The sequence below is a fragment of the Physeter macrocephalus genome, unplaced genomic scaffold, assembly GCF_002837175.3.
Source record: "Physeter macrocephalus isolate SW-GA unplaced genomic scaffold, ASM283717v5 random_1751, whole genome shotgun sequence".
Taxonomy (NCBI): Eukaryota; Metazoa; Chordata; class Mammalia; order Artiodactyla; family Physeteridae; genus Physeter; species Physeter macrocephalus.
Genome location: NW_021146386.1, coordinates 1 through 11,249, shown reverse-complemented (window position 1 = coordinate 11,249; position 11,249 = coordinate 1). Strand labels below are relative to the sequence as shown.

Genomic DNA, 11,249 nt, shown 5'->3' with positions numbered 1-11,249 from the left:
TCACGTGCTTTGTTGGGGGACGTCGGTACAGTCTGGCGTCACGATATCCCCCGCCGCACCGGCTAGGACCAGGCAGGTGTCCCCTATGTCAGCGCCCCCAGGAGCGGAGGCCCTCGCCTGGTGCACACACCCGCTCCAGGACCCACCCACTGCAGCCCAGCCCGCACCCCCCGTGCGTTCTTCTCATTGGCTGAAGGCATCCCTCCTGTATTCTCATAGGCTGTCCCACTTTTCCCTCCGCCCCCAGCACGGACTGCGCGCCGCGAGTAGCCGGGAAGCGGCTCCGAGTCCGGACCTGGGAGCAGAGGCTCGGCTCGGTGCTGCGACAGACGCGGAGCGCGGGGGCCGCGAGCCGGCCGAGCGCGGTTTTGGTGGGACCGGTGTTCCCATCCTGGGACTCTCTCGTGGAGCCGAGCCCGGCCAATAGGCGCATGAGGAAGAAGAGCAGGGAAATGGACTGCTATTTGCGCCGCCTCAAACAGGAGCTGGTAAGAGCGGAGCGGAGCGGGCGCCGGGGGCTGGGAGGGCTGCTCCGCCACGACGGGTACCTGGCCTCCGCCAGGACCCCGGGACCGCGACGGGCGCGGGGCGGGGGCCCAGAAAGGAGAGGAGGGCACACGGAGAGCAGGCGGAGGACAGGGCCTGTCCTGAGGGAAAGGGGCCCCGAGGAAACTTGGAGCAGAGACTTGTGTGAGAGGGAGGCAGGCACGAACGAGTGAGAGATACGGAGGGAGCCAAGCAAGCCCAGACCGAAATGTGCCCAGAGACCCGAGGGAGCAAAGAGGGCGCACCCGAGACGCGGTGGGACCCGGGCGCCCGCACGGAAAGAGCGGGACGCGGCTGCCGGGCAGCGGGGGCTGCGCGGCGCGCCAGGAGGAGGGTGCGTGGCTCCAACCCTGCCCGGGGCAGGAGGTCGGCCAGGGACTGCTCGCTCGAGGGGAGCTGGCACCTCCGGGCACCCCCCCAGCCGTGGCGGCCGGGCTTGGCAGGGCTGGCGCGGCTGCAGGGGCAGGCCCTGCCGGCTGTCTGCCCGGACTTGCCTGCCAGCGGGGAGGGGGCTGGCAGCTGGACCGGCGGGGGCGGGCCCGGCGCGGGAGGACGGGCGCCGCCTGGCAGCTCGCGAGCGGGAGTGCGGAGGCCCAGCCAGATGTCAGGGGTCTGGGCTGGGGGAACGAGGAGGGAGCCTGCAGAGGCCGGGGTGCGGGGGTCGGGAGAAGTGGCACAGTCTCGGGGTCGGGGGGGTGGGCGGCGGGGCGTGGAAATCGCCCAGGTGGGGAGAGCGGCGCCTGCCGAAACTCTGTTGTGGGAGGCGCAATTGCTTCTTACTGACTTAATATCCCTCCCCCTCCCACCTGCCACCTCTCTTGTTCTATCCACCACCAGAATTCAGACAGATATTATGCACGTCCCCCACCTGGGCCGCCACAGCCGTCTCTGTCAACCAGGCTCGCCTGGGGCTTTGCCTCCGCCTCTTTTTGTTCCTTTTAGTTTGTTTCTCTTGGAGTCGACCTCTTTTCGGTCTCACTTTTCTCCCCTCTTTCTTCTTACTTTTCAGGGCCAGGGGCACCCAGGCTGACAACAGCAGACCTGGATCCAAAAAGTGCCAGCCCATGGCTCTCCAGATTCCATGACAGCCTCTCCCACTCCTGCCTGCAAACTCTCCACTCTTCCCGCTGGGGAGGGAACTTGGCAGCTTTAACAGGGGCCAGCTTGGGGGCCGGGGGAGCTTGTAGCAGCAGGTGTTCTCATTGATGCTTACTGGTCAAGTGGCCCAGGCACTCTTTCTGTCTGTCCTACTCCAGGGCCTGCCTTCTCAGGTCAATGATCACTTCTCTGGGACTTCCTCACCAAGCCCTTCTGGTGGTGACACTCAGATGGGAACGTTACCCAGAGGAATGCTTCTTAGATGAGGGACAGAAGAGTCTCCATCATGTCCTTTCCCATACTCATTTTCTCATGCTTTCCATGTCAGTTTGGGATGGCTGGCCCCAGCCCACACATAATTCTGACTTGTCCCATTCACTTGTCCAATACCAGAAAGAAAGGTCAAGGTTGCCACAGATAACGTCTGAAGTCCAAGGGCCATGTTGAGAAAAGAATCTAACAGAATCCTCTTTTTTTTGCTTGGAATCTGGGACCACACCACCCACCTCAGGATCTGCCTTAATAGAGGGTTTGTGGGTGTTCCTGGCACAGGCTTGAATTTTAAAATCCTACTGATTTGCATTTTTTACAGCACCTTAGGTGGGAGGTGGTGAGGGGGGGGCGAAGACAGTCTGTGGACGCCGGGAAAATAAAAAAGGCAATAGGAATCTGCATGGAGCTGAGCTCCAGGTCTTGATTTGCATGCTCTCCTGCCAAGGACTTGAGCCCCAGTCCCCGGAAGGAGGAAGGGGAGAGGCTGAAGTCACCCAGCTCCCCATTAGCTTTCATTTGGCCCTTTGTCTGAACAGCTTCAGCCTTTGACTCTCTTGGAGAGGAAGCCAAATGCCTGGCCTGGGGCCCAGAATGACACTCAGATGGGAGAGCTCTGCACTCTCCCTCCACCCATGGTGTTCCGCCCCCTCCCCAGTGCCAGTCTGCGCAGAAAGGAGACAGAGCAGAGTGACAGGCAGAGCTATTAGAGCCTTGTTCACTCCCTGACACCTCAGCACAGTGCTTAGGCAGAGCCAGATCTCAGTGATTCTGTTTTCCCAATGGAGTGAAGGAGAAAGTGGAGCTGAGTTAGCTCAGGCTCAGACTTTTGGCTCCTCTAAGGACTTTGGGGTTTGAATTCAATGCAGCTTGGTTGTGCCTGGGTTAGGAAGGTGTTGGCTTGTTTATCCCCTGGGTCTGCAGTGGGGTGAGAAAGGCTTATAGTCAGTATGTGTCATGAGCTTGAAGTGTGTGTGTGTGTTCATCCCAGGCAGAATCTTCCCTGCCACCCAGGAGGATTGTGTGTTGCTTGGCTTTGCCCTAAGTTAGTGTGTGCCCAGGAATGGCACTCATGTAATACAAGTTCTACATTCATTTATGCCGTTAAATTCCCTTCAAGAAGCATACGTTCTACAGGCACTGTGGGTTAAAGCTGCTAGAAAAAGAAACATTAAGGAGTTGTGAAATTATCTTTGTCGAGGATGTTGTGCACTCCTCTCCTGCCTCCTGGTCCTGCCCTTGGCCCAGAAAATCTAGACAAGAAGAGTCTGATCTTGAAAACCAAAGTAGCAGAATTTCCCAATTTCCTGAAGCAGAAGATTTGCATTGTAACAAGTGAGCACTGGAGGGAGGCTGAGAACTTGGGGATCCTGGCTCAGTTAGGTTGATGTCTGGAGAACTGGCCCTTCTCCCCTGTTTGGAAGAGGACAGGGATCTGGTTTCAGGGCTGAAATGTAGCAGGAGAGTAGCAGCAGCTGACACACTTCTTCCTAAGGATGAGGGGGTCAGGGCTGCAACTATTCAGTAGGGAATATATCCCTCCCCGCTCCAGCTGCCAAAGAGGGGCCCTGCCTGAACACCACAGGCCTTGGGACCAGCTGTTCCTTATACACTGCTCCCTTGAGGGCTTCCAAAAAATGGGGTAGACATAGGCACACAGAGGAAGCAGATGTAAGATGCGCACAGGGTGTGGCTTATGAGTTCAGATCAGTGTAGAGCAAACAGAGTGCATAAAGGCTGAGTAAAGTACAGCCAGGGTGGGAAGGTTTCCTGGAGGAGGAGGAGGTTGATGGAACCAGCTCCTTTAATGTCGATCCTAGCTGAGGCATGGTGAAGCAGCAGAGAGACTTCTCTCAGGCTGGGGAAGGTCCTTCTAGAACAACTTGGTGTTCCTAGAAGGCAATTATCTAGCCACTAGTGGCCACAAGTTCAGGAGATTCTGGTACATGGAAGAGGACCAGAGCATAAAGGCAAAATAAGGAGGAGATAGGAAGGTGATAGAGGAGGTACATTAGGAACAGCCTTCAGCTCTTGGGGCAAAAGAGCAAGTTTCCTGAGGCAGAAAAAAGCTTCTGCAAAGGATCTCATAACGTGGTCTCCCTTGATGTTTAGAGCTAGAGTGAAGAGGACTTTGCCCTAGACAATGTGGGGTGCTGTAGTCAGTGGGAAGAGCATGGAGCACAGGATTTGGGGTCAGGCCAACTTGAACTCAAAACCTGGCTCTGTGTGACCCTGGCAGATTATTTGACGTCTCTGTGCCTTAGCTTTCTCATCTGTAAAATGGGGTTTTAAAAATACCTACTTTATACAACTACTGTGAAGATTATGTCAAGTGCCTCCCCAGCTGTATGTCCCTAGCACATGACACAGTACCTGATGTGTTGTAAGCACTTGGTAAACTCACAGTGATGAACTGATCAGACTGGTGTGCATGTGTCATTCGTTCGCAGAGCACACTTACTGAGTTCATACTATGTTTAAAGCGCTTTGCCAGGCACTAGTACTGTGGTTACAAATATAAACAGACACTGATCCTGCCTTCAGGGAACTTAGAGTTTAATAGGAGTGATAATAATAACAACATATATTGATGTTAACAGTTATTGATATGCCAGATATCTCAAGTATTATGTCAGTTGCCAAAGCAACACTAAGAAGTTGTACTTCCATTATTCCCATTTTATAAATGAGACATGGGGAGGTTAAGTGACTTGGCCAAGGTATAGAGCTGATAAGTGGCAGAGCTACAATTCAAACCCAGCCAGTCTGACTGCAGATCTCACACTCTTAGCCAGTATATGCATGCAAATGTCTTGTATAGAAACGGAGGATACATACTAGATGAGAGGCACACATTCAGTGCTCTGAGAGGGAGGAATTACCTCCAGCTAGGGGATCAGGGAAGGCTTCATGGAAGTGGTAGCATTTGAACCACACCTCGAGGGATAAATAGGGATGGGAACAGGAGAAAAAGAGCATTTCAGGCAGATGATGAAACGATATGACCAAAACGTGCAGAGATGGAAGTAATGGGGGTGTTTGAAGACTGTCTAGAGGGGACATTTGAAGACTCACTGGATTATGGCTAGAACATAGGGTATATGCAGAAAAAGAGTGGGCAACAGGGCTGAAAGAGCTGTTGAGAGCAGAAGGGGGGGGCGGGGTTGAATGCCATGCTAAAGAGTCTGACCTTTTCCATATGCATTGCCGAGCAGCGTGGTTAGAGACGTGCCCTGGGATCTAGGAGGGGGTGGGGGTGGGGATGGGGATGGGGGAGGGAGGAAATTGAGGCGGGAAGATGAGGTAGAAGGTTATTACAAGAGTCCACACAGGAGAGTGTGAAGGCCTGAATCCGAAAGGAGAAAAAGAAGGTAACTCTTTGAGGTCCCTTGGATGCCCAAGGAACTTGGTTGACTGGCTGCATTGGAGAGGGGCTAAAGCTGGACAGGGGAGAGGTGAGGCTGAGAGGCAAGCTCCCTGCAGGAGCGAGACTGGGCCCCTCTCTCTGTCTGTCTGCCTCTTGCCCAAGCACATGGCCCCCAGTAGATTGTTCAGTTGGGAGAGTGGGCTCATCCATTTCACACTTCCTCCTTTCTTTACCCTCCTCCCTCCTCCGGCTCTTGGCACAGTTTCTACCTTACCTTCCTGTTGAGAGTTCCAGCCAAGAGCAGGGGGCTGTGAAGGTCCCTATTCACGGAGCTGGAGAATGGGCCACTTGGCAAAAGCTGGGCTTTTCCCATTTCCGGCCCTGAACCTCCTTCTAGCTTCCAGAGGGGCTGAAAGGAACTGTGTGGGGATCTTGTGAGTAATGGGGGTGGGGGGAGCGAGGCAGGGCACACTGCCAGGTCCATGGGCAAAACTGGAGCCTGTGTCAAAGGATTCTGGCTGAGCTGAGAGAGGGCGTGAGATGGATGGACGGAGGGCACAGCTGTGGGATCAGTCAGGGGCCTAGGGGAGGGCTTGGGAAGGTTGCCGAGGATGCTGGTGTCACGTTTTCCCATCCTACTCCTCCCAAACCACAAAGGGCCCAGCGAGTGCCATGGAGGGGAGCTGTCCATGGGCAGCTGAGCCCTCACCATCCCCCGGAGGGCTCAGGGCTGGAGGGCCAGGATGGTGGGGTTTGGCTTCCCAGCAGCATCTTCCCCCTTCAGATGAGTCAGTGAAGAAACACCTTCAGTGGAAGTGAACTGAATTGGGTCTTGGAGTCCCTCCAAGACTTCATGTTCTTTCTCCCTATGTGATAATTGCCCTCGCACGTCCCACTGACTATCCTGGTTTCTTCTCACAACAATCCCATGAGGCTGAAGAGTCAGGGATTATGATGACATGGAAAGCTCACTGGCCTGGAGTAAGAGGGCCAGGCATGGGGTCCCAGTCCTCGCACTAATCCACCTCGGAACCTCAGGCAATAGATCCACGTTTCCACTGGAGGTGCTCAAGATGACATCAGGTGATAGATGAAAAACTTAGTTTTCGATAGATAGATGGATAGATAGATAGATAGATAGGAAGCGTTACCATCTGTTTATGGCGAGTGATATACATTTCATATAAGTTTCCATATAAATCCATTTATTTATATAAACAGATTTAAGTAAAGTATTAAGTAGGAGACTAGGTCATATACAGATATGGTGAAATCATGAAGGAAAGTCTAGGGAAGCATGTTTAGGAAATACTGAGGGAGAAGACGAACCTCTCAGATCCCTAGCTTCCTAATCCATTAAATGGGGATAACTCCAACTGCTTCGTCAGCCTCCCGGAGCAATTGTGGGGATCAGACAAGGTCGTGTAGAAGACAGAGCAAGTGCTACACACGTGTGAGGGGTTATCATTTCACAGTCAGAATCCGAAGCACAAAAGGTCGGTGAATCTGCCCCATGTGGAGTGGCCGAGTTAGTCAGCTGGAGTGGGCCAGGTCCCCACAGGACAGCATGGGGCTCTTTACAAACCCTAGGAGGGTGCCCGGGGGGCATCCGGCTCCACCACAGGGAGGAAGCCACGGGCTGGTTTAGACTGCAGTGGGAGAGACTAAAGTTTGACAGGAAGAAAATGTTTAGAATGAGACATTTAGAGGCCCAGAAGATGCTGGGGGTGGGAGATGGGCTGTGGGGTGCAAGGAGGGTGGTGAGACCTTTCTCAGAAAGGGTTCGCACAGCCGTCTCTCGGATACGCTTATCACGGGTGTTGTGCTTGGTGGTGGAGCAGGCTAGCTCTGTGCCTGTGTGCACACGTGTGTGTACAGGCGTGTGTGAGTGTGTGTGAGCTGGGGAAAGAGGGTAGTGCCTGTTAGAGCCATTCCCACTCAAACTAATCAGAACTAATTGGGCCTTCTTGTGACTTTTCCACCTGAGCCCTGAGGGCAAGTTGGGTTTGACTTGGCGCTGTCCTGAGGCTCTGGGAGGCCAGAGGGGAACTCATCACCTACAGCATGGCATTTAGTGTTCGTTTCTAGCTCGGGATTTTCTCAGGTTTGGCGCCTCTCCTTTGTGCCCACCCCACGTTGCTCTCTCTTCTCCCTCTCGGCAAGAGAAACCTTGGGATCTGAGCAGGTCCCACGCTCTGGGGAAGACAGCAGCGTGCCCTCTGGCTCTTTCTCCTTGGGTGACATCACTCCCCCGGGGCTGGGAAAGGCAGCTCGCTTCTCCATCAGGCCCCAGCCGATGCTCCTGCCTCCCCACTCCCTGGCCTCCCTGTTTCCCACACTCGGGCTTCCTTCTTCCATCCTCAGCCCCCTCACAGCTGCCTTCTTGCCCTCCAAGGTCAGCGCTCTGTGGCCGGCTGACCGAATCTGGCTGGACCGTGGGCAGGAGGATGCGAGGCTTCCCTTTCCTTCCTCTGTGTGGTGCCAGGGTGGGAAAAGGACCAGACGAGACGTTTCTCCTCAGTCAGACCAGACAGGTGAACAGAATCCTATCACTACTGCGTGTTCAGGTTCACTGAGGAAGAAATGTTCTGGAAGTTCTCAGGAAGTCTTAAGATAACAGCCAAAATTCACCTGTAGGCCACGCATAAACACACATTACCTCGTCTCGTCTGTCCAAAGTTGGACCAGGCAGGAACTCTTATTCCCATTTTAAAGACTGAAGAAATTGGAGTTCCCTGGCGGTCTAGTGGTTCGTAGGATGCAGCACGTTCACTGCAGTGGCCCAGATTCCATCCCTGGTGGGGGAACTAAGATCCCGCGAGCCGCGCAGGGCGGCCAAAAAAAGCAAGAATGGAGAAATTTAAAAAAAACAGAATTTAAATAGCTTGCTCAGATCACACAGCTATTACATGGCAGAGCTGGGATTTGAACCCTGTTCCGTTTGTCTCCAGAACCCAAGATCTTAACCAATGCACTATCATTTTCCATAGGGCTGCAATTTCAGCTCTTATTTACTTGAATGGGGCCTCTGTTTTATGGGCATCCCTGAATCCATACATACCCACAGATTCGTTCTCACTTTAAAAAGGTACAGAATGTCAGCATTATTTCTTAAGGATTTTTCCATACTGGAAGGGACTGAATGGGGTCATGTCATTCCTCCCACCGCCTCTGACCTGGACTGTGTTTAGCCTTCTGGAAGGAAGCTGGCAAGCTCCGACTCTGTGCCTCTCGGTGAAATGAAACCTTGAGAAACGTCCCTGACCCTTTCTCCCTGGGTAGTGACTTACTGAGGGCAGCAAGCAATTTGGGGTGCTCAGTGGTACTCAGTGTATGTTTTATGGATATGTAGTAAGTGCAGAGGTGCTAGCTGGGTTCTGGGGCAACACACTGACGTGTAGATCTCAGTCCCCGCCCCCAAGAAGTAGATGCTCAATGAATGTTTCATCAGTGACCCAGCACTTAAATGCACAGAGGAGCTGTGAGTGTTTTTAAGTATCACAGAAGAGGTTCTGTTGGGAGTGTGGGGTGTCTATGGGAGTAGATTATGCTTCTGAGCGGCCAGTGACAGGGTCGGAGGTGTGTGTCGGGAAGACTGATTTGGTGGCCTGCAAGGAGGCTTCTGCAGCATTGCAGGGGGCAGAGGGGCAGATGTGCAGCATCTGGGGACAGGAACGGGCAGTGGGGCGGGAAAGCCAAATGTGACCCTGAGGTTCCAGGTTGGGGTGAGTGGTATGAGGCAGGGGGCAGAAATAGGAGAGTCAGTGCAGCAGTTTGCCGGGAAGGGACCTTGAGGAGTTTGGTCTGGGGCTCAGAGTCTCCTGACGCTGCTCTGGGTCTTCCAGTTGCGGCTGAGCAGCCTCCAGAAGGAAGGGGTCAGGAAGGTAGAAGCCAAAGGGGCCAAAGCAGGGGGCCATCAGCAAGCGTGGCCACCCCACAGGCCGTGTCTCCTGTTGCTGCCGCCACTCAAATGGAGCATGCTTGCCCAGAGCCTGGCCAACCCCAGGCTGTCAGGCCCCGGACCACCACTTCTGCTTGCTCTTTCTTGGGGAAGGTGCAGAGTGCGGGCGATCCTACACTCAGCAGCGGCTTCCTTGCCCTCAGGGACAGTCCGTCCTCCACTGTCTGTTAGCACTGCTGGCTCGGGAGAGCCTGGGCTGGCCCCTAACCCCCACCAAAGCCCGAGTTGGCAGGGGAGGGTGTGACCCTAAAGCCTGAGAGGGTCAGCTGCCAGCACAGCGCTGCAGAGCCTCTGCACCTGCCCTCCCAGGCCCTCCACCCCCTCCACCCTGTGGGCTTAGCTCTGTGCGTTAGGACAAGGCTGGGAGGTAAGATGATCCCGGTGGGTCTCTGGGGGGCTTAAGAAACAGATGGTCCCCTTGCCTGAGGTTTGCCGTTGTAACGTGAGCAGATCTGGGGAGGGAGCTGGCGGAACCAAGGCAGCTTGGGCCCAGGGACGGGAACCTTGTGAATGTTATCAGACGAAGCATCCCCTGCCCAGCCTCCAAACTCGGCCCTCACCCAAGTCAATCTCTTAGCCCCTTCCAGCTGGCACCTGGGACTTGGGCCTTAGACACCCACAGAGGGGCTGGGGAACTGGCCCCCAGTGTCCCCACTCTTGGCTAGGACAGCGGAGCCAATTGGGCCAAGAAGGCAGGAAGAGCACTGGAGCCAAGTTTGAGAGCAGCTGAGAGGGGACAGGTGTTTGGAAGGGAGAGAGGGGCTGGGCAGAGCTGGGCAGGGGTCTCGGCAAACAGGAGCTTCGTGGCTCCTTATCTGTCTCCTGACCTGCCAGATGTGAACAGCAGTGAAAGGAAACCCCAGGCCTACCCTCCCTTTCTCTTAGGGAATCTGAGCTCCTCCTCTTCCCTAACGTCCCTCTCAACCTTCCTCCACTGCCCAGCCATCCTGAGGCAGTGCTTGGTGGTTAGGACTCTAGCATTTGGAGTGAGATGTCCTGTGTTTGAGTCCCAGCAACGTGAGCTGTGTGACCTTAGGCAAGTTACTTCACCCTCACCGTGGTTAACTCATATGTTAACATGAGAATTATAATACCAACCTCCTAGGGTTTATATAAAGATGAAATGAGATGCTGTGCACAGAATACTTAGCTCAACTCCTGTTACACGGTAACTGCCCACAAATTGTTATTGTCTTCATCATCCTCATCACAGGGAGGCTCAGGAGAAGAGGAGGGCACAGACACAAAGGACACAGATGGCTACCGGAACTTTCCGTACCGTCAAACTGATCTCAGCGCCACCTCTTACTATCTATGTAATCTTGAGCAAGTTACTTATGTGCCTCAGTTTCCTCATCTGTAAAATAGTAACAATAATACTACCTCATAGAGTAGTTGGGGAGATTAAATATAGATTAATTTATACATATGCATATATGTATACATATATGTAGCTTAGGACGGTACTTGTCTTAGCAAGTCAGCTGGCATTAATAGTATTTCCTTTATCCAGCCATATCTGTGTCAAAATTCCTCCTCTCCCAGCCCTGATCTGCACTGTACTAGGCTGTATAGAGATGGGGTCGGTGGCAGGCTGGAATGACCCTGGAGATGTGTGTTTGGGGAACAGCCCTGCCCCCTGGCTCACCGGCCCTGTGCTCTCTCCCCTGCAGATGTCCATGAAGGAAGTGGGCGATGGCTTGCAGGATCAGATGAACTGCATGATGGGGGCGCTGCAAGAACTGAAGCTCCTGCAGGTGCAGACAGCACTGGAGCAGCTGGAGATCTCTGGAGGGGGTCCTGCCCCAGGCTGCCCTGAAAGCCCCCGGATGCAGCTTGAGCCCCCTCAGTGGGAGGGTGGCAGCGGTCCTGCCAGGCCTGCGGGCTTCCCCCCCTCCAGCCAACCCTCTCTGGGCAGCGGCGCCAAGCTTCCATCTCCTAGGAGTGTGTGTGGGAGGGATCTGGCTCCCCCGCCCAGGACACGGCTGCCAGAGCACCAAAGCTGTG

The 11,249-nt window shown here is 54.4% G+C and overlaps 1 protein-coding gene across 1 annotated transcript; it reads left to right on the top strand.

The window, feature by feature from the left end:
• Positions 1-248: 248 nt before the first annotated feature.
• Positions 249-11,243, top strand: LOC102985379 (inka box actin regulator 2; the record flags this gene model as incomplete). The annotated part of the gene is made up of 2 exons (XM_007101682.3): positions 249-488; positions 10,916-11,243. Coding segments are annotated over exons 1-2 (385 nt in total), but the record flags the coding sequence as incomplete, so codon positions are not given.
• Positions 11,244-11,249: the final 6 nt, after the last annotated feature.